At 43.4% G+C, this 25,000-nt stretch overlaps 1 protein-coding gene across 2 annotated transcripts in view; it reads right to left on the reverse strand.

Annotated features, from left to right (window-relative positions):
• LOC128685978 (uncharacterized) overlaps positions 1-25,000 on the reverse strand; it is a 379,974-nt gene that overhangs the window by 334,680 nt on the left and 20,294 nt on the right. For both annotated transcript variants that reach the window (XM_070083171.1, XM_070083170.1), the window contains exons 3-4: positions 2,848-3,065; positions 2,022-2,184 (exon numbers count right to left, since the gene is read on the reverse strand). In XM_070083171.1, coding sequence (XP_069939272.1) covers positions 2,022-2,184; positions 2,848-3,065 — 381 coding nt within the window. The remainder of the gene's footprint in view (positions 1-2,021; positions 2,185-2,847; positions 3,066-25,000) is intronic.

Here is a 25,000-nt window from a genome sequence, read left to right on the forward strand (position 1 = left end):
TCTTCATACATTTATTAAACAAAAGTGCTTTTAACATTTCTGTTGATCCCATCAGTCCAGCTGCTTTAGTAATGCCTTATCCACCACACTTACATTCTGCATCCTAAAAAATGGTACAGGGAAATTACGCCTCCCTTTCTTCCTTAACATTTAAAAGGCCATCTACCTAATACCTCCCTCTCCCCATCTACTAACTCCCCTACTCTGTTTTTATACAAATCCATACTTTCCCTAGTTTCTTAACTTGTTTAACTCCCTCCAAAATTTTTTCTTATTTTCATTAAAATTTCTTGACAGTGCCTCTCCCACTCTTTCATCTGCTCTCCTTTTGCACTCTCTCACCACTCTCTTCACCTTTCTTTTACTCTCCATATACTCTGCTCTTCTTATAACACTTCTGCTTTGTAAAAACCTCTCGTAAGCTACCTTTTTCTCTTTTATCACACCCTTTACTTCATCATTCCACCAATCATATATATATATATATATATATATATATATATTTATATATATATATATATATATATATATATATATATATATATATATATATATGAATACTTTTGCGGTCCTTAGAACACAACACTGAATACGAAATGTAACACTGCTTTTTTATTAACACTGTAGTGAATCACAAAGATGGATGATACAGTGGTTGGTCGAGTGTTATGTATGACAGGGACGGGTGATACAGTGGTTGGTCGAGTGTTATGCATGACAGGGACGGGTGATACAGTGGTTGGTTGAGTGTTATGCATGACAGGGACGGGTGATACAGTGGTTGGTCGAGTGTTATGTATGACAGGGACGGGTGATACAGTGGTTGGTCGAGTGTTATGCATGACAGGGACGGGTGATACAGTGGTTGGTCGAGTGGTGTTATGTATGACAGGGACGGGGGATACAATGGTTGGTCGAGTGTTATGCATGACAGGGACGGGTGATACAGTGGTTGGTCGAGTGTTATGCATGACAGGGACGGGTGATACAGTGGTTGGTCGAGTGTTATGCATGACAGGGACGGGTGATACAGTGGTTGGTCGAGTGTTATGCATGACAGGGACGGGTGATACAGTGGTTGGTCGAGTGTTATGCATGACAGGGACGGGTGATACAGTGGTTGGTCGAGTGTTATGCATGACAGGGACGGGTGATACAGTGGTTGGTCGAGTGTTATGCATGACAGGGACGGGTGATACAGTGGTTGGTCGAGTGTTATGCATGACAGGGACGGGTGATACAGTGGTTGGCCGAGTGTTATGTATGACAGGGACGGGTGATACAGTGGGTGGTCGAGTGTTATGTATGACAGGGACGGGTGATACAGTGGTTGGTCGTTATGTATGACAGGGACGGATGATACAGTGGTTGGGTGAGTGTTGTGTGTGACAGGGACGGATGATACAGTGGTTGGGTGTTATGTATGACAGGGACGGATGATACAGTGGTTGGTCAAGTGTTGTGTATGACAGGAACGGGGGATACAGTGGTTGGGTGTTACATATGACACAGATGATACAGTGGGTGGTCGAGTGTTGTTTAAGACGAATAGGGGCGATATAGTGGGTGAATGAGTGTTGTGTATGATATAGACGGGTGATACAGTGGTTTGTCGAGTGTTGTGCATCACACGGTCGGGTGTAACACTGCTGATGTGGGTGTTGTATATTACAGAGATGGGTGATTCACAATTTGGGTGGGCGTTGTACATCACTGGGAGGAGTGAAACATTTCTGGGGTGAGTGTTGTACATCACAGATTGGAGTGAGTGTTGTATACACAGAGATGGACAATACACTGCATAATTATGCGGGTCTTGCTGTCTTACACACTTGCTGGGCTATTTACAAAAATCCCTTAGAGTTCTACAAGCACGGGACAAATATCGAAGGAGAGGTCTCTTAGACTGTCCTTCAGCCGAGGAACACACTGCTGAACACTACGCAGTTAGCGTTATTTCATACAAAGCCGTTTATCTACAGTACCTAACTAGCAGTGAGAGTAATTTAAGCAAGACTCACAGTGCCAGGAGGACAGGCCTTGACGGAAGAGCCTGTGCGTTTACTTGGGCAGCCGTCCATCACGCAACCACCCAGTTCTGGACAGAAGCTGTAGCCCATCTTACAACTGACATCAGCCCCTTGGTCATTCTCGCAATCGCTCGCTTTCGCACACATCCCAGTCCTAATGTACATAATCGAGAAAGGTATATTAGAGAACGAGAAAATATAACATGAAAAAATTTAAAGCCATAATTTTAATCATGAATTTTAATTCATAAGGTGCCTTTCTCTCAGTGTATGAAAATAGAAGGGTATTTATCCACAAGTATCTCTCAACGTATAAACACCTGAGAGTGTATATCTCTTGGTGTATATATACTGAGAGTTTACTAAATTTCCTAAGTTTAGAAATTAAGTCACGTAGTGTAGAGTTGAAGTGCCTTTAGTGACTCATGTGCAGGCTACAATGCTAGAAGAAACAAAATAACTAACTAAAGTTCATCTCTACAAGAGAAACAAGTGAATGGGCAGACCCCCAACTACTAATGTAATAATAATCCAAAGCAGTTTGGTGGCATGGTGATTTTTTGTGGTAGTAGGATAAATGCTTTGACGTCATGTTGCCAAACAAGCCCTGACTGTATCACGCTATTTTACGCTAGTTGAAGACAGACTACGCTCGACGTGGATAGGTCACGCTAGGTCAAAATTGGTCACGCTAAGTCGAGATAGGTCACGCTATATGCTAGGCTTGTTTGGTAAAATGATCCTTACAGAATAAGCCAAATCTGCAAGTTGTTTCTAAAAGGCCGACATGCAGAGCCTAAAAAAACTGGTCTTTCACCTATTGCAGAAAATGAGGTCGGGTTCACAGAGCTGATGCTGGGTGGGAGAGGCTGGGTTATCCAGCTTGCTGGCGGAGGGGCAAGGATTAATACAGGCATTGGTGGGATGACCACAGTACACCTGCCCCTCCTTGCACCGCTCATTTTCCAAATCCATTAGGGTCACTCCTCGACACGACGTGGGCACACATAGATTTCCTGTTGTTGGGCACAGCTCCTGTTGAAGAAAGAAACAAGTATGAAAATGAAAAAAGAAATGAAGACGGTATTGTATTTCAAGAGTGATATTTAAGATGTAATGACTAACACTAGTTATAGTAATAATGACAGCAAAAATAAATCCCCTGGGATTTCGGTAGAAAATAAACGCATCTTTTAAGTCTAGTCTTCACGAACTGGTCTATAACCAACGACGTAGAACATATATTCGATGATGGAAGCAGTGTAATCATGAATTAGTATAAAACATTAAACCAATATAGCATTAACAAAATATTACTTCCTAAGATGGCGAGCATAAACTGCGCGCGCAATCCACTCTCAACAAAAGGGATAACCGCCTCACAAAACACACGAGGGCTAAGTCTCTCCCATGAATATCATGTGATACCTGGAGTAGCTTAAGGTCTTGTGGGAGAGATGGATGTGGTCGTTTACCTGTTAAGAATAGTCATGTCTTGAGAAAGAATTGGATGTAACACATTAAGTAATGCTTGTCTTCAAACCACTCGCTCTCCAGCATGGTGCTGTCGATACCAACATCTCACAATCTGTTCATATTTAAAGGGGTATTATAGCATCTGAATATTTCAAATATTCAAAAACTGAATGCGAGGCAGGATGAGCGGAAGGTTACAGTCATGATCCCCTCAGGAGTAAAGCAAACATGGCCGCCAAGGCCATCAACATGGTCAACAATGGGGAACTGAGAGTCATTTCAGGGTAATTATTCTTCGTGCCACCGTGTGGAAGGCATTATTGATTTACAGTCTTCTACCTCTTATTCATGTGTCTTCCCCGTGAACATTAGCCTATTAACGAAGACGATTTATAAGCGTTCTACGTTGCACCTACCTTTCTAGTCGCTTTTTTTTATTGCTATAACAGCATAAATAAAAAAGTGCGTTCGTTAATCAAGAGGAGAAAGTTAATGTGAAGAGACTTAAATTTCTCTGCAATGAAGTTACATACTTAAATAAGTTTGTTTTCGTATTATCCGGATGGCACAAAAACCACTTCAAAAATAATCTTTGTTTTTTATTCTTCAGTCAAGATGTTAATATATTTTTTCTATTTTCATAATCTAATGACCTTTCAATCGAAGACCATACGACCATTCCTGAAAACAAGCATATTATCATACTGAAACTAAGCAGAGGGACTTGTACCGCATGCTATCCATCCATTTCTATTTTCTATCAAATATCCATGTCCTTTTTTCGAATACAGTACTTGTGGTTCAGTGACTGATCCATGCCGGTGGTGGTTGAAGGGCTGGGGACAACCTTTTTTCCTTACTATCCTTGACTCAACCGTTTATAAATAATCCAGATAATGGTGGACAGTTTTCACAGGGATAATAGACAATCCTCTGCAGATAGCCTCGTTGTGAACAGCCAGCATATGTACACACACAAACTTTTATTCTTTATAATTTTATACGATTAACTGCCTTAGTAATAAAGGAGTGATCGAGAGATTCTTGCTCCACTGACCTACTTGCTTAAGTCAGGTACCGGGTTTACTACACCTAATTGCACGCAGCGTTCCATATATTAATAAGAATAATTTATTATATTTATTATATTATTATTATTATTATTATTATTATTATTATTATTATTATTATTATTATTATTATCGATCGTTGTTCCTATTTTTATTATTTATTATTATTATTATTGCTGCTCGACGAACTCAGGCATTAGTTAACAAATGTTCCTGACGTGGGTCTTAGTCATATGATGACCCGCAGCTGGAGCTTTTGGTCATCTGACTGAGGCCTTTCGCTGGCTTACCGATCGCGGAGGTAAGGGTAAGTTAATAATCTAATGAATATAATCATAACCATAATTTTAAAAGGGGTAGACTGGTAAGCCAGCGGAAGGCTTCGGTCAGATGATCAAAAGCTCCAGCTGCGGGTCATCATATGACTAAGACCCGCCTCAGGAAACACTTGTCCTGTTTCCTAACAAACCTTACCTAACCTAAGGTGAAGCGAGGCATCGTTTGCACTGGGCTGTCCCGTGACACCACTCTGTACTTAGCGTTGACTGGTTCACACGTACTACTGTGCCACCAAAATTTATGCTCTATTCACACATGAAATACTTCATTATCCTGTGGTGTACATAGGTTCAAAGCACTGTAAAATGTTAACTAAACCACGAGTACCGTCGAGAAGTGGTAACCTAAGCAGCAGCAATAATAATAATAATAATAATAGGAAGAATACTGAACGAGATAATAATAATAATAATAATAATAATAATAATAATAATAATAATAATAATAATAATAATAATTATAATAAATTATTATTATTTTAGTTTAGGATAGTTGGGCTTCGTTAGGTTTCCTTACATTTATTTCCATTTGCGCAACAAAATAGTCTGTCAACTACAAAATCAACTTAATATTTTACAATTCAATTAATAATTAATGGACAAACTCGGCCGAGAAGCAGTCGTAAACTATTAAATTTTATTGCGCCAGAATGATAAGGCAGTCAGCATTGTGGTAGAGATCACTTATTATAACATATGTGTATAATTCAGATGTGAGTCCACTTTTAGGATATAGCGTATAATTAAATTTTTACGCTTTTAAGTATCTGTGCTCCAGTTCCCTGAATTGATTCTCAATGTCTTTCATCCCCCCCCCCCATGCACTGTATAATCCTATGGGTTTAGCGCCCCCCCCCCCATGATTATAATAATAATAATACGCTTTTAAGACATAGTGTCTAATTCAGGCATTTATGCATTATTGAAACATACAACATACATTTTAGGCTTTATTACGCTGTTGGGATATATATAAGTAGGGTTAATTTCTGCTTCAGATCATCTAGCACATGCTACTACATACTTGGTATTGGATCATCTCATGCTACTACATACTTGGTATTGGATCATCTCATGCTACTACATACTTGGTATTGGATCATCTCATGCTACTACATACTTGGTATTGGATCATCTATCATTGCTACCTACTTTATTACCCTAAATTTGCAAGTCTCACAGGTTTTAAAGTCTTCATTGTTAGTTTAGTTTTTACATATGTTTAAATGGAAATTTTGTTAGTAGTAATCTAATCTATCCTCGAAGGATTAGTACCAAATTTGCTCAAGAAAATACGAAAGCAAGACTCAGCAGGCGGTGTAACATCCCTCCCCCCCCCCCGCCAATGAAAGGCAGAGGCGCCACGATTACGTTACGAGACAACACAATAAGTGTCAGGGGCCCCACGACTGTTCAATTGCCTCCCATCATACATAATGGGGATTACCAATAGACGCAGGATGGAATGCATATAAATGACCTCATGGGAGGCAGGAGCCGTAGTGGGGAATCAAGTGTAGTCAAAGATAAGATAAAACCAATATTGCAAACTAGAAATACCACAGGAAATAGCAAACAAGAGGACTCCACTAGCAATAGTGAGGATATATTACCAAAAACAACTGGTGGGAGCTCCTTTGTTGGTGCTAGGGAGGATAGGAATAAGACAGGAAAATATGCACCAACAGTGAACAGTCACAGAAACCCAAGGCAAACATGCACCAACAGGGAATACAGTCACAGAAACCCAAGGCAAACGGAAACAAAGCCTGTGCACATACTATGCACTTGGTATCTGCAGGCATGGGAAATCTGGAAAAACAGATGGGACGTGCACCTATGACCACCCTAGAAAATGCCGTGCCCATATGACAACACGAAAATGCAAACTCCCTTCCTGTAAGCTTTTTCACCCTGAAATGTGTCCCTCTTCAGTACAGGAAAGACTGTGCTATAACTTAAATTGCCAGGCACACCATCTAAAGGGGACAAAAAGATACAAAACATCCAGGCCATGGGAAAACCTGGGTAGCCACAGCCACTCAAGAGGGAGAGGTTTTTTAGTGCCAGGAAGGAAAAAAAACTGGAAGGAAATGGCAGAAATCGTACACCAAATCCAGTCATTCCTGGAGTGGAACCACAGTCGATGGCCTCCACTCCAAACCAACAGATACAGATACTAATGCCGGAAAAAAAATCCCCCCCCCCCAGTACCAACAATACCACCAGTCCGATGACATTCTTCTTTGAATGTGTCTGCAGTTCTAGAGTTCTCAGGTAGGGTGTTCCAGATTTTAGGGCCTTTGACATACATTGAATTTTTGTAAAGGTTTAGTCGGACACGGGGAATGTCGTAGAGATGTTTGTGTCTGGTGTTATGCCTGTGGGTTCTGTCACAACTATCAAGAAAGCGTTTTAGGTCAAGGTTGATATTGGAGTTTAAGGTCCTGTAGATGTAGATTGCACAGTAGTAAGTGTGGATGTACTGAACAGGGAGTAAGTTTAGATCTATGAAGAGTGGGGGGGGGGGTGTTGCCAGGGATGGGATTTAGTGATTATTCTTACTGCAGCTTTTTGCTGGGTTATTATTGGCTTTAGGTGTGTTGCTGCAGTTGATCCCCAAGCACAAATAGCATAGGTGAGGTATGGATAAATAAGTGAGTGGTATAGTGTGAGAAGGGCATTTTGCGGCACGTAGTATCGTATCTTGGAGAGGATCCCAACCGTTTTGGATACTTTTTTGGTTATGTGTTGGATATGGGTGCTGAAATTCAGGTTGTTGTCAAGGTATAGGCCTAGGAATTTGCCCTCATTATGTCTGGTAATTAGAGTGTTGTCGATCTTAATGTTAATTTGTGCATCTCCTGCTCTGCTACCAAACATAATATAGTAGGTTTTGTCAGTGTTAAGCGTAAGTTTATTGGCTGTCATCCAACTAGGGATGCCAAGCCCATGATGACACTCTTCAGGTCACTTGTTCTATCTAGGCTGGAATATTGCTGCACACTAACAGCACCTTTCAAGGCAGGTGAAATTGCTGACCTAGAAAATGTACAGAGAACCTTCACGGCACGCATAACGGAGATAAAACACCTCAATTACTGGGAGCGCTTGAGGTTCCTGAACCTGTATTCCCTGGAACGCAGGCGGGAGAGATACATGATTATATACACCTGGAAAATCCTAGAGGGACTAGTACCGAACTTGCACACGAAAATCACTCACTACGAAAGCAAAAGACTTGGCAGACGATGCAACATCCCCCCAATGAAAAGCAGGGGTGTCACTAGCACGTTAAGAGACCATACAATAAGTGTCAGGGGCCCGAGACTGTTCAGCTGCCTCCCAGCATACATAAGGGGGATTACCAACAGACCCCTGGCAGTCTTCAAGCTGGCACTGGACAAGCACCTAAAGTCGGTTCCTGACCAGCCGGGCTGTGGCTCTTACGTTCGTTTGCGTGCAGCCAGCAGCAACAGCCTGGTTGATCAGGCTCTGATCCACCAGGAGGCCTGGTCACAGACCGGGCCGCGGGGGCGTTGACCCCCGGAACTCTCTCCAGGTAAACTCCAGGTAAGCCCCTGGCTGGATAGGCATCTAACGTCAGTACCTGACTAACCGGGCTGTGGTTCGTACGTCGGTTTGCCTGCGGCTATCAGTAACAGCCTGGTTGATGAGGCTCTGATCCACCGCGAGGCCTGATCACAGACCAGGCCGCGGGGGCGTTGACCCCCGAAACCCTCTCCAGGGATACTCCGGGTAAATATTCCAGCGCAGTGTGACCTGAATATACATGTATATTGTAACCCCAGGCGACCATCACTACGGGCTCACAGCTAAGCATTAGTGTTTGCTGCATGTGCTAAATACCGCACACCCACACCGTCCTTGTTATGGCCACGCAGATACCAGGTAAACAAATTTCACCAACTACCACGGTATTTACATTATACCACAAGAACATTTCAACATCGTCGTGCGTATAATTAAATACAATGTAAGCTACTGGCTGTATACCACATATCTTCCGCATATTTTGATGTACTGCCTGCTTATATGTCGTGTTGAAGTAGGCCAGCGAGGAAATGATTCACATGTAGTGAATGTGTATGACTTGGCTACCTACTAGAGCCGGACTATGTTTGTGTTTAATTATTATATTTAAACACCGAAGATGAGTGACCATTTCTCTAAAAACTACCAACAGATAATCCAGCATTCTCCCAACATGTGACATCTCTCCTCGTTGTGTTTACCTTCATCAAGAGGGTAACTAAACTAAGCTTACATAGATCAACAGCTTCAGAACACACATGCTCTTATTTTTCAATCTCATTTGCCTTTTTGGGTTAAAAGTCAAATTCATTTGAGGCTTTTTCTTCTTTTATACAATTTGCATGGTTTCTACTGTTCATTTCAACACTCTACATACTGTATACTATTTACTATTATATCCTTTACATTTTAAGATATGTTGACCTTAGTAGTGATTTCTTTTGCCGTTTCTACCTTTTCTCAAGTTCTACGCTTTAGTTAGCATTGTTCATATGATGTTCATTCATTTTTGCAGTGTTCCTTTATATACTGCATCTGAGTTTCCTGACTTTCGAATAATTCGTTATTTAAAATTAGAATAATCTTAAGTCACTTTCATCTATTCATTCTAAATCTCCTGTAATAACCTGAAAGTGCCCTAATTAGTTTCTATACTTTTCCTTAAATTATTAATTATCTTTTCTTGCTTTCTCTGGTTTTCATCAAGTTTTATTATTTTCTTTTCAATTAACAGATAATTTTAATTACATCAAAGGGGGGTGCCTTCAAGCTGGTGAAAGAGCTCTTGATCTAAGTAACTGGAGCTAGAGCTTTTTTTTTTTATTCGCTGGTACTCTCCCGGCCCGGGTTTTTTCCAAGTAGTGGTGACCCGGCCTTGGCTCCCTATCTGGGGAGTATCTCGAGACCTAAGTCTCCCTTGGGAGGAGGTTTTCAGTGCTTCTCAATACTGTTCAGTGATTCTTTGTGATAATGTTTATACCATACAACAATGCAAACATTAGACTCACTGTATTACCAAACAATAAATTTTACAAAAATTGTATGAATTATATTACCAAAAACAACTGGTGGGAACTCCATTGTTGGTGCTAGGGAGGATAGGAATAAGACAGGTAAACATGCACCAACAGGGAATACAGTCACAGAAACCCAAGGCAAACGGAAACCAAGCCTGTGCACATACTATGCACTTGGTATCTGCAGACATGGGAAATCTGGAAAAACAGACGGGACGTGCAACTATGACCACCCTAGAAAATGCCGTGTCCATATGACAACAGGAAAATGCAAACTCCCTTCCTGTAAGCTTTTTCACCCTGAAATGTGTACCTCTTCAGTACAGGAAAGACTGTGCTATAACTTAAATTGCCAGGCACACCATCTAAAGGGGACAAAAAGATACAAAACATTGAGGCCATGGGAAAACCTGGGTAGCCACAGCCACTCAAAGAGGGAGAGGTTTTTTAGTGCCAGGAAGGAAAAAAAAACTGGCAGGAAATGGCAGAAATCGTACACCAAATCCAGTCATTCCTGAAGTGGAACCACAGTCGATGGCCTCCACTCCAAACCAACAGATACAGATACTAATGCCGGAAAAAAAAACCCAGTACCAACAATACCACCAGTCCGATGACATTCTTCTTTGCAAATATACAGGGTCTAAAGCCAGCAACAAACAACAAAATACCTTTCATCCGTGGACTGCTTGCAGAGGCAAAGGCAATGTTCGCGGCTTTCACTGAGACCCACATAAAGGATCACTTGGACAACGAAATATGGATCCCAGGTTACAACCTATACAGATGTGACAGAGTGAACAGCCAAAAGGGGGGGGGGTTGGCCTGTACATTGCAGAGTCACTTGTTTGCACAGAACTGCTTAATGCCTCAAATGATGTAGTGGAAGTTTTAGCAGTAAAGATCGAGAACCAAAACCTAGTCATTGTGGTAGTCTACAAGCCTCCGGATGCAACATCCCAGCAATTCCAGGAACAGCTGTTAAAAATTGGCCACTGTCTGGAAAATCTGCCAGCTCCTGCACCCAACATCTTGCTCCTGGGGGATTTCAACTTAAGGCACCCAAAATGGAGGAATATAGCAAATAATATTGTTGCAGAAATAACACCAGGAGGCAGCTCTGATGAAAACTCACACTCACACGAGCTTTTAAATCTCTGCACAAAATTCAATTTAACCCAGCAAATAATAGAGCCTACTAGACTGGAGAATACACTAGACCTCATCTTCACTAACAATGATGATCTGATAAGAAATGTCACCATATCAAAAACAATATACTCAGATCACAACATAATTGAGGTTCAGACATGTATGCGCGGAGCCCCAGACCGACATAATGAGATTAGTCATGAGGGAGCATTCACCAAATTCAACTTCAATAACAAAAACATAAAGTGGGACCAAGTAAACCAAGTCCTAACCGATATAAGCTGGGAAGATATACTAAGCAACACAGACCCCAACTTATGTCTAGAACAGATTAACTTGGTGGCACTCGATGTATGCACAAGGCTTATTCCTCTAAGAAAAAGGAGGAGTAGATGTAAAATAGAAAGAGACAAGCACTCCCTTTACAGGCGACGGAAAAGAATAACAAAGCGGCTAAAAGAGGTCAATATATCTGAAATGCATAGGGAGACACTGGTCAGAGAAATAGCAAGCATCGAACTTAAGCTAAAGGAATCTTATAGGAGTCAGGAATCGCGGGAAGAACTAAAAGCCATAAATGAAATCGAAAGAAACCCAAAGTATTTCTTCTCCTATGCCAAATCAAAGTCGAGAACAACGTCCAGTATTGGGCCCCTACTTAAACAAGATGGGTCCTACACAGATGACAGCAAGGAAATGAGTGAGCTACTCAAGTCCCAATATGACTCAGTTTTTAGCAAGCCGCTAACCAGACTGAGAGTCGTAGATCAAAATGAATTTTTTATGGGAGAGCCACAGAATTTGGTTAACACAAGCCTATCCGATGTTATCCTGACGCCAAATGACTTCGAACAGGCGAAAATTGACATGCCCATGCACTCTGCCCCAGGGCCAGACTCATGGAACTCCGTGTTCATCAAGAACTGCAAGAAGCCCCTATCACGAGCCTTTACCATCCTATGAAGAGGGAGCATGGACACTGGGGTCGTCCCACAGTTACTAAAAACAATAGACATAGCCCCACTCCACAAAGGGGGCAGTAAAGCAACAGCAAAGAACTACAGACCGATAGCACTAACATCCCATATCATAAAAATCTTTGAAAGGGTCCTAAGAAGCAAGATCACCACCCATCTACAAACCCATCAGTTACACAACCCAGGGCAACATGGATTTAGAACAGGTCGCTCCTGTCTGTCTCAACTATTGGATCACTACGACAAGGTCCTAGATGCACTAGAAGACAAAAAGAATGCAGATGTAATATATACAGACTTTGCAAAAACCTTCGACAAGTGTGACCATGGCGTAATAACGCATAAAATGCGTACTAAAGGAATAACAGGAAAAGTCGGTCGATGGATCTATAATTTCCTCACTAACAGAACACAGAGAGTAGTAGTCAACAGAGTAAAGTCCGAGGCAGCTACGGTGAAAGGCTCTGTTCCACAAGGCACAGTACTCGCTCCCATCTTGTTCCTCATCCTCATATCCGACATAGACAAGGATGTCAGCCACAGCACCGTGTCTTCCTTTGCAGATGACACCCGAATCTGCATGACAGTGTCTTCCATTGCAGACACTGCAAGGCTCCAGGCAGACATCAACCAAATCTTTCAGTGGGCTGCAGAAAACAATATGAAGTTCAACGATGAGAAATTTCAATTACTCAGATATGGTAAACACGAGGAAATTAAATCTTCATCAGAGTACAAAACAAATTCTGGCCACAAAATAGAGTGAAACACCAACGTCAAAGACCTGGGAGTGATCATGTCGGAGGTTCTCACTTTCAAGGACCATAACATCGTATCAATCGCATCTGCTAGAAAAATGACAGGATGGATAATGAGAACCTTCAAAACTAGGGAGGCCAAGCCCATGATGACACTCTTCAGGTCACTTGTTCTATCTAGGCTGGAATATTGCTGCACACTAACAGCACCTTTCAAGGCAGGTGAAATTGCTGACCTAGAAAATGTACAGAGAACCTTCACGGCGTGCATAACGGAGATAAAACACCTCAATTACTGGGAGCGCTTGAGGTTCCTGAACCTGTATTCCCTGGAACGCAGGCGGGAGAGATACATGATTATATACACCTGGGAAATCCTAGAGGGACTAGTACCGAACTTGCACACGAAAATCACTCACTACGAAAGCAAAAGACTTGGCAGACGATGCAACATCCCCCCAATGAAAAGCAGGGGTGTCACTAGCAGTTAAGAGACCATACAATAAGTGTCAGGGTCCCGAGACTGTTCAACTGCCTCCCAGCACACATAAGGGCGATTACCAACAGACCCCTGGCAGTCTTCAAGCTGGCACTGGACAAGCACCTAAAGTCGGTTCCTGACCAGCCGGGCTGTGGCTCGTACGTTGGTTTGCGTGCAGCCAGCAGTAACAGCCTGGTTGATCAGGCTCTGATCCACCAGGAGGCCTGGTCACAGACCGGGCCGCGGGGGCGTTAACCCCCGGAACTCTCTCCAGGTAAACTCCAGGTAAACAAAACGAGAAAATAGGCGGTGCGGAGAAGAGTGGTGGAAAAAGAAGGGTGGTGGGTAGAAGAGAGGAGGGGGTGGAAGAGGGGTACTGATGAGAAAAGAGGGGTTGGAGGTGGGAGAAGAGGAGTAATGGGTGGTTGAAGAGGGCTGATGGATGGTGGGTGGATGAAGAGGGGAGGTATGGGGTGAGAGGGTGGTGGCAAGGTTGACTCGCTAAGGATATTCAATATGCAAATCTTTAATACCTCCTCGTCATCCACGGCCACAAGTCACGACACCTGGTAGTTCCCACGCAACACCATCACCACCACCACCACCCTCACACCATCACCACCACCACCAAGACCACTACCACCACCACCCTCACCACCACCCTCACCACCACCTTCACCACCACTACCACCACCACCAAGACAACCACCACCAAGACAACCACCACCAAGACCACCACTACCACCACCACTACCACCACCAACACCACCACCACCGCCAGCAACCAAGACCACCACCACTTCCACCAACATCACTACTACCACCACCTCTACCAACTTGACCACTACCACAACCAACACCCCAACCACCGCCACCACCACCACCGTTCAAGCCTTCCTACTGACTTGTACTTTGCAGCTCACCTGCCTAAGTAGCTTAGGTTAGGTAAGGTTTATCAGGAAACAGGACAACTGTTACCTGCCGCAGGTCTTAGTCATAGGATGACCCACAGCTAGAGCTTACCGGTCCACCCCCATTTAAAAATTTGGTTATGATTTTAACCATTTATTAATTTGTTTAAGTATGAGTAGCTTCCCTTTCTGTAGAGGACGGACGATCAAACCTAAACTGATCTTTGCACTTCCTGTAATTACATTTCTTCTTGTATCTGCTACCAACTCATGTACGTGTTATCAATTCATCATGAACCTGCTACCAACTCATCATGTACTTGCTATTTGCACCACAAGTTTATCTGGTTGTGGTAACTATGATTCTCATGGTGCAGTGTTCCCATACACCTGACGCTTATTTTAGCTAAAAGTTGAAGCATATCGGAAAATGCCTGAAACTGCTCTGGTATGTCGAATTAGGTATTAAACTCAGGTTTTCATACATTCAATCAGAAATAATACCAGATGCAGGGTATTCACTGTGAAGGGGAGATACAGACTGCGAATCATGAGCAAGAAGGATCTTGGGGTAAATACAGCACATCGCCGGTGATGCACTTCAACCAGATAGCGTCCATCCATGGTGTATGTGCGCCTAGTAAATCAAGAATTACATACAGGAACCTTAACAAAGAATTATTTATGATTCTATGATATATCCCATGCCTATCATAAAATATGTAACACCTGCCTTCAGGCTACATCTGATCAAGCAGATCGAGAAACTGAACAAAATCCAGCGATTCGTAACAAATCAGAGGATAGAAAGATGAGGGGATAAACGATAACAACATACAAGATACTCAACGGACTTAACTGAGGAAAAAGATGCAGATTTTGAAAGGTGGAAATCGTGGACAAGGAAGTTCTGAAGATGGAGTTAAAAAAAAGGTACTCAGAAGAATGAGCTCCATAAAGGAGTCATGTAAGCAGAATTCGTACACAGTTTGAAGGATAGAGCCAACAGTGCTCGAGACGGGTAATTAGTAAAATCTATCATGTAGTTCAGACAATGCCAGGAACTTTGAAGAGACCCGCATAACTATACCTGGAGAGTGTGAGTGGAATGCTACCAGGATTACGAAATGTTCTGATAACGTTCCAAGCTTATATAAATGATATGCCTGAAGATGGGACAAATAAGTTTATGTGTTTACCGACATTAAGTGCAGTTCCTCGAGGCCTAGTTCTCAGTCCCATGCTCTTCTTGATTTAATTCAACAATTTTTTCATGAATTCGATTCCTACATGACACTCTTCGTTGATGATGCCTCTTTCGAGCGAAGAATACACTCGAGCCCTTCTTTGTACAGTACCAGATTATGATTATAGGAGTAGAAAGATGACCAGTAGAACTATATTAACTGGGACGAAAGCAGCTGCATGTGAGAGAGGAAGAGGAAATAAAACCTAACGTATCATGTTAGGCGTACCTGAAATGACAACTTTCGAGATATTTACAACACTGTTGAAACCTCAATTAGGATTTCTTCAAAAAACAGACACCACCTAAATGAGGACAATACTGAAATATACAGCACCATCATGGATTATTATTATTATTATTATTATTATTAGTAGTAGTAGTAGTAGTAGTATCGTGGGGAAGTGCAGAGCCCCATACGAATCACAGAGAACTTGGAGAGGTAATCGTACAGAATTCGAGGGGAGGAAATTTCAAATTCCTTGGATCAAGAACCCTCTACCAGCATTACCGCAATCCTCTTCCCCCTCCCCTTCCTGTGTATCATCAGAATCAGAATCAGAAGGGGAAGTGGGGACAGACGAAGAATAGCCGGTGAGAGGAATGTCTTGAGATGAAGATAAAGAGTCGAGGTTAAATCCAGCCGCAAGGCGATGTAAAACAGATTTCGGCGACGATGTAGAATGAGCGAGAACACAAGGCAGAGCTGGCTGCATCTTGCTCGGTAGCTGTCTCTTGATCTTGATGGTGATTGGTGGCTGGCAGACGGCAGGAAGGAGTAGAGGGGGAAGAGAGGCTGTTTCATGGCAATTGGTCAGTTTGGAGTCAGGAATTTACTTGGAGTTGTGACGTTGTTTCACGACTTCCATCTTGTCGATACCGGAACCATTTATGAGAGTTGAATCTTAACACAGGGATGTTGTTGAGTTTTATCTTCTTGTGTTTTCGTACCTCATCTCCTGCTGCACGATGAATGGCGTCTAGTAGTTTAGGTAGTGGGCAAGGATTGGCGGTGGGGTCCCAGGTATACTTGACTGTGCAGTTCGCAAGGTGCGCGTGCAGTGTAGATAAGTGCATTTCTTGATCTTTGTGTGCTGTTGTATAGAAGGTAAATCCAATCCAATGGAGATAAGAAGCTCTGTCTTCATAAGGAATTGTGTCCATTCTTGAGGCATAAGATGGTATGGTTCATGAGGTTTTCAATTCGCCCTCTTGGCTGGTGGTTGAGGTGTCTGAATGGTCCATAGTAGTTCAAGAGGCGGAAGATGCTTCTGGTGGCATGGAGAGTGTTGATTGGTTAGTTCCTGTGATGAGTGAAGGCAATGGTGGCATCTCATTGGTAGGAGTTGGAGTGACGTCACAAGTAGTTGATTGTGGTGGTGGTGGCGGCGCTGCTTGGGAGTGGCGTGCTGGTGTTGCGACATTGACTAAATCTTTGTTGAACTTGATGTCGGCAGATGGTGGAGAGTCTGGGAAAATGAACTTGGCCATGTTGTTCATTTCAAAGAGCTCGTTAATAACAGCGTTAAAGGAGTCCGGTATCGCCATATTATGCATGTGTGCATACAGCATACAGTAATGCATTTTCGTTTGTTCACAAGCCAGTGGAGTGATGGTGGTGGTAGAGAGTTGTGTAGCTTTTAGAAGTTTTGTGGTGTCTGCCTGAAGTTTGGTGATGGCAGCATAAGTAGGGGACCTGGAAGGTGACTTCTTCTGTTCTGCTTCCTGGGTCTTCTTCATAATTTCACGACGAGTGGGACATCTTGCAGCAAGAGTATGATGGTCATTTTTGCTGTTTAGACACTGGTGAAGTAGTTGTGGTGCAGGTCTTGAAGTCGTGGCCCTCAGACCCACAGGTAGTGCAGAACTTTGTATCTTTTATGGGTAGTCTTTTGTGGAGTGTAGATATGAGTAGCAACTCCAACATCGAGTGATATGATGATATCGTTTAGCTGAAGTTAATAAAGTAGTAGTATATGGCCAGACCTTCAGTCAGAGCTTGGGCAGCCATAGTCACATCCGTGAAAGTGATTTTCAACATAGATGAGGCAGTAGGAATCATGAAGACGTGTTCAACTGTTGCCCAGGGATTTTGGTATTTTATAGAGGTCTTTAGGTCATCTAGATGTTGGGAGGTAATCAACTTGTCGAGTCGTTTCAGGAAGACAGTCCTCTTGGCCCGTAGGCCTGGAGAGGACATGACTTGAAAGCCTAGGTCTGAGAGAGTGGTCATGGCAGATAAGGTAAGTAGCTTTTCTGCTTCGACATTGTCGTCGCACACTACAACGAGGGCTTCTTTGAATGGCAGAATGGTGTTGATCTTGATATGTAAGCCGCCCGTAACGGCAGTTGCAAGAGCAAGTTTTGTCTAGTCATTCACCGCCCCACTGGAAGGTTTGATTTTGACCCGATTTGAATAACTCATCTTGGTCCAAGAGGATGATGACGAAGGTAGAGGTTCCTCTCCCCAAGGGGGATCGTAGGGAGACTATGATGCTTTTGTGACTGTACAGGACAGAGTCTACAGAGCAAGTCCATTGTATCATCAGAAAACCAAGCCTCAAACAATTTTAAATCTCGAGAATGTACGGAGACTTACTCCCAGGCAGCAGGAGAGGAGATAATCGAGAATTCACAAGCAAATATTATATATGACTAATATAAGCTAATGGGGTTGAGGAGCGTTTACACTGAGGAATGGAGCAAGGAGCCTAAGTGCAAGCACTCGATTTCTGCCTCCACAAGTAGGTAAGTGAAAGTAAGAACACACAGAAGGATTACACACGAAATCTACACAAACACGAACGCTACACACAGAGGGAACAATACATAAATACACCTGCAATACACAAATACACCGACAATACACAAATACACCGACAATACACAAATACACCGACAATTCACAAATATCCGACAATACACAAAAACACCGACAGTACACAGATATATACACACACACACACACACACACACACACACACACACACACACACACACACACACACACACACACACACACACACACACACACACACACACACACGCACACGCACACAAATACATACTCAGGGACACTAGAAATTAGTAAGTAAATAAAAGGGCTCTCCACACAGCTAGCACTTCACTCAGCCTTCCTTAACTCTAAATAATTAATGAAACAAGCCATTTCCACAAAGCTGCGCAGTGTTCTCGTAAGCGTATAGTGACGTGTCCTGCTATGACTTCGCTGCTCAAGTTAGAATAGTGGGTTTTAGGAGCGGCTTATCTATTACCGAGTTTTTTTTATTGTAAGCATACCAGATAGAAAAGAATGGCACGAGGAATGTATTGATGAGGTGAAGGGAATAAAAAAAACAGATGTGACGAAGATAATATTGACGGAGCTGCGGCAGAAAATGATATTTTAAGACATAAAGTAGAACAGATAAAGAAATGATAAAGCAATTAACATGACTAAATAATGAAATTTGAAAACAAAGGAGCCAAAATCAGTTCAATTAAAATCAGTGACGGTGGAATGGTAAGCCCCAACACACCTGCCCGGCCAGATGTGGGAGGTTTAACAACACACCTGCCTGACCAGGTGTGGGAGGTTTAACAACACACCTGCCCGGCCAGGTGTAGGGGGCTTAACACACCTCCCAGTACAAGGTTTTAGATACAGTTGTGGAATAATTAAAAGTGTGCAGCAAGCAGGTAAGGTCCCAGTGGAGGGGTTGGCGAGAATAATTTATATAACGCTTGTGCAAGCAGCACTCCTGGGACAAGGTGTAGTGAGAGGGCTAGTAGGGAAGGCGGAAGGAAGGATGGAAGGAAAGAAAGGGGAGAGACAGTAAGGGAGGGAAGAGGAGGGGAAAGGAAGTGGACCAATTATTGTTGCGTTAGTGGTAAGCGGCACAGCAACCAGCCCCTCCCCCATATATGCCCTTCACAAATACCGAACTCACTACCACCAGATGCACCCCACAATCAGCCCCCCTTACTACCAGTCCCGCCGCACAACCAGCCCCTCTGTCAGCCCCTCCACCCAACCAGTCTCCCCCACCACCACCCCTTCTCTCAGCCCCTCCATACAACCAGCCCCCCTACTACCATTCCCACCCCGCAGCGAGCCCTTCTCTCAGCCCCTCCGCTCAACTAGCCCCCTTACTACCAGTCCCACTCAACAACCAGCCCTTCTCTGAGCCCCACCGCACAACCAGCCCCCTACTACCAGTCCCACACACACAACCAGCCCCCTTATACAACCCTCCCCACTAGCAGCGTCTTTGCCTCCTACGCTCACAGTGGCTGTGAGTGAACACGTTATCGACTCCCACTAAACTTCACCTCCAGTAATGCACTGAGAAACAGCGCTTAATAAGCAATATTCTTATCTAATACACTAATATGCAGTTCATTATAAAGAGCCAGAATACTTGTTCAGGTTTATGGAAAGCTACAAACATGAGTATGTAAATTAATAAATAAATGCTAAGGAAATTATTTACAATATATTAGAGACGTATATTTAAATACAGACTGTAGTAATATGACTGACCTTACGTGTGTTTATAAAATAAATGATGGTGAAGGATGTGCAAGAAATGACATGTCTGTGTTAAGAAATATATATAATAATGAGATTAATGATGCAGTGTATGACCTAAACAGGAGGAGACGAGAAATTATACTCAAATTATACGTTTACATCAGGATTTGAAAAAAACTGAATGGTGAAGATTTTTTTAAAAAAGCAAACACCATACGAAGCTGCAATTTATACTTAACGAAAAATGATGTGCAGTTTTTCCAGCGAAAAATGCAACTGCACGAGGATGGTGTAGATGACTGGAATGGGTTGCATGGGAAAGCATTGTGTGTGCTACAGTCATCATAAACACTTGAATCATAGGTTAGGTTAGGTAAGGTTTGTCAGGAAACAAGACAAGTGTTTTCTGACGTGGATGTTAGTCATATGATGACCCGCAGCTGGAGATTTTGGTCATTTGATCGAGCCCTTCCGCTGGCTTACCAGTCCCCCCCCCCTTTACAAATTATGGTTAAAAATAAACCATTATAATGATGACAAATCCTCATTTACATGTCTAATTTTTTTGTCATTTATCGTCGCCTTATATCTTCCAATACTTCAAGAAGACATGACACAACGAGCACAATGTTACTTGTGTAATTAAAAATAAGAGGAATTTATGGGGGCGCGACTAATAGGCTGAGGTAAACACGTTACGTATTACCTAGCCAGTGACATTACAGTGTCCTAACAACCACATAATACACCCAACTTGTGCACAAAATCAACTCAAGGTCACGTCAGTTCATATAATTTAATATTTCGTCAATACAAATCGGACGCTGACACTATTGTGAGAGACAATATGAAAGGGCAGAATTTATACAGGCTTCAGAGTTTTAGATCAGGTTAGGATTCTTTTAACCAGGCACACACAAACACAAGCACACACGCACGCACACAAGCATACACGTACACGCACGCACACATACACGCGCACGCATACACTTGCATACAGGCACACAAGTGCATAAACGTGTGCACACACGCTCACAATCATACAAGCGCACACACAAGCATACGCACGCACGCAGACACGAACGCGCGCGCACACGCACGCACGCACACACACACACACACACACACACACACACACACACACACACACACACACACACACACACACACACACACACACACACACACACACACACACACACACACACACACACACGCACGCACGCACGCACACACACACACACACACGGAAGGAATAGACTCTGAGGTGTCCCTGTTTGCAGATGACGTGAAGTTGATGAGAAGAATTCACTCGATCGAAGACCAGGCAGAACTACAAAGGGATCTGGACAGGCTGCAGACCTGGTCCAGCAATTGGCTCCTGGAGTTCAATCCCACCAAGTGCAAAGTCATGAAGATTGGGGAAGGGCAAAGAAGGCCGCAGACGGAGTACAGTCTAGGGGGTCAGAGACTACAAACCTCACTCAAGGAAAAAGATCTTGGGGTGAGTATAACACCAGGCACACCTCCTGAAGCGCACATCAACCAAATAACTGCTGCAGCATATGGGCGCCTAGCAAACCTCAGAACAGCATTCCGACATCTTAATAAGGAATCATTCAGGACCCTGTACGTTAGGCCCATATTGGAGTATGCGGCACCAGTTTGGAACCCACACCTAGCCAAGCACGTGAAGAAACTAGAGAAAGTGCAAAGGTTTGCAACAAGACTAGTCCCAGAGCTAAGAGGTATGTCCTACGAGGAGAGGTTAAGGGAAATCAACCTGACGACACTGGAGGACAGGAGAGATAGGGGGGACATGATAACGACATACAAAATACTGAGAGGAATTGACAAGGTGGACAAAGACAGGATGTTCCAGAGATTGGACACAGTAACAAGGGGACACAGTTGGAAGCTGAAGACACAGATGAATCACAGGGATGTTAGGAAGTATTTCTTCAGCCACAGAGTAGTCAGTAAGTGGAATAGTTTGGGAAGCGATGTAGTGGAGGCAGGATCCATACATAGCTTTAAGCAGAGGTATGATAAAGCTCACGGCTCAGGGAGAGTGACCTAGTAGCGATCAGTGAAGAGGCGGGGCCAGGAGCTCGGACTCGACCCCCGCAACCTCAACTAGGTGAGTACACACACACACACACATACACACACATGGCAAGGGTACTGGGGATGACTGGGATGATACGAAAAATAGGTAAAAAGGATCAAGAGCACAATGGAACGAGAATGGGGAAAAAAAAAACTAAGCGAATTTAGCAACTCAATGGAGAAGATATTTAGAGATCAAAAAGTGAAAGTTATGATCTGTTGTTGCTGAGGTAAAAGTGCAGAGCCTGGCAGATGAAATGGAAGTGTTGAAGTGGAATATAGGGGTGAGGATTGATAGGAGCAAGGTGGTGGGTGCAGGAACATCAGCAGTGAGGTGACTGAAGGAGGGGAAGGAGTAAAGAAGCCCCTTGAGGAAATTATATCAGAACACCATGACATCTGGGAGACAAGGGAAACAACCAAGGAGATACTTAAATTGGACCCAGAGATATGGACAGAAACGAATGGGAAGAGAGGGAGAGGTTGCTTATTATTCATGGGCTCCATGAGGCAGACGGGAAGACCTATGACGAAAGAAGATAGGGAGGTAAAAGAGACTGACAGCATCATCACAGTAACAGGAGAGGACACGAACCAACAAATTTTCAAAAACTTGGGCAGTACTCTAGGGAAAAGAGCTGCCCAATCAAATTGACATTCAAGACAGAAACGGTACGAAACAAGAACCTGCAGAGGAAACCACGGTGACAGGATTACCCAAAATACCAGCACGTGTACCTCAACCACGACAGAACACAAAAAGAACAGGAACAACTGAGAGAGTAAGGTGTCAGAGGGAGGAGAGGGAGACAGAGCAGGTACCGACAGACAGGGGAGCACAGCCTTGGAGAGAATAACAGACACAACTGCCCACAGCATCCCCTCAACCCCTACCAACTCACACCAACTAAACACTATAACCAGCTTACCATAATATCCATCCCTGTCTTCCACACCAACCCCTCCTATCCCCATGAATAGAGTTCTGGAAAGAAAGCTGAAGGTATGGTATACCAACACGGAATAAGTGGCAGGAAAGAATCACTGAGGTATCCCAGGACATCATAGCACTCACAGAGACGTAGCTCGCGGGGGTGATAACAGATGCGAGCTTCCTGTCTGGATATCAGATTTTTAGGAAAAATGGGGCAACAGAGGGGGATGAGGAGCTGCACTGCTCATTAAAAACCAATGGAGTTTTAAGGCGATGGAAGGACTAGTCAGAGATGAAGCGGATAACTACATAGGAACACTTCTAACTTGGGGTCCAAAAGTGATGATAGTAGTGATGTACAACCCAGCACCGAACGTCAGGAGTCCAAGACAAGACTGCGATGAGAGTAACAGAATAATGGTGGCCACAATAGCCGAGGTGGCAAGAAGGGCTCACATAAACAGGACAAAGTTACTCATGGGGGATTTCAACCACAAGGAGATAGACTGGGAAAATCTGAAGCCATATGGGGAACGGGAGACGTGGAAAAACAAGAAGTTGGATGCGGTGCTGGACAGCTTCATGTACCAACATGTTATTGACACAACCAGAGAAAGAGGAGACAATGAACCAGCAAGGTTGGACCTCTTATTCACCTTCAACAGTTCAGACATATGGGGAAATAACACAGGAAACGCCCCTTGGCACTAGCGATCACATAGTGTGGAAAATCTCGTTCGAATTTTCTAGATAATTACAAACCCTCCCCAGTTGGGGGAGTAGGGTGGGGGAGACAATGCCTAAGGGAGTGCCACATTTATTATACACTCTTGATTTTTAAGACTTAAGCTCTGTAGTCACCTGAGATCCGCGTGAGTCACTTTACTGCCTCGTACAGTAGTGAGAGTTCCTTGATAGCGGTGAAATGTATCTTAATTCGCGTCGTGTGTGTGCGTTAATGAATAGGTACTTCACTGCAAGGATTGTCATGGGGAAAGTCGCCCTGTTTCTCTCACTGGCTATGGTGTGACTACCTAGTAAGCGCACTGCATACCCCGTGGGCACTCGTGGCGGGCTGCAGTGGTGCCTATAGCTTACTGTAGAATGTGAGGTGTGTAGTTACTATGCTAATCTGATTAATTTAGCTTAAATACGTTTAAGTAGTAGTGCATAGGCATTAGCCTATGGGCTTCATTGCAGATTAAACCCCACGCTCCATGAGTGCCTCAGTTAACAATGATTGCATTCTTTGTTTTGGGGGACAATAGAGTAGGGAGGTTTGCCACATCCATCCACCAGAGATCCCTTCTACTGCCTCAGCACAATGCCCAGTGTGCTAATGGAGGTACGTATATATCATTTCAAGTAGGTATTAGGAATGAGGCGGCAGGTTCCTAGCCTGTATTCCACAAAGACTTTAGAAGGATCACTATCGTAATCAGTCATAATCCATAGACACCCTTTATTCTATACACGTTGTCCTGAATTTCGAATACATAGCAGTATTAACAATAAAGAGTGAGACAGCAAGAGAAGGATGGAAGAAGCCAAATTTTAGAAAAGGGAACCAAGCATGTATGAGGCAATTACTGCATGAGGTGCAGTAGGTAAGAGAACTATAGGGAAAGACAGTAAACGAAATGATGGAACACGTGGTCACAAAGTACAGGGAGGCAGAGGTGAAATTCGTGCCAAGGGGCAACAGAAACAACGGGAAGACCAGTGAGCCCATGGTTTACCCAGAAGTGTGGAAAGGCCAAAGCCAAGTGTGCTAGAGCATGGAAAAAATATAGAAGGCAAAGGACTTGGGAAAATAGGGAGTTTGAGCCGAAAAGCCAGAAATGAATATGCATGACTAAGAGAGGCCCGGCGGCAATAGAATTACAGCATCAAAAGCCAAATATGATCCAAA

Source organism: Cherax quadricarinatus, chromosome 9 (genome assembly GCF_038502225.1).
Source record: "Cherax quadricarinatus isolate ZL_2023a chromosome 9, ASM3850222v1, whole genome shotgun sequence".
In the NCBI taxonomy this organism is placed as follows: domain Eukaryota; kingdom Metazoa; phylum Arthropoda; class Malacostraca; order Decapoda; family Parastacidae; genus Cherax; species Cherax quadricarinatus.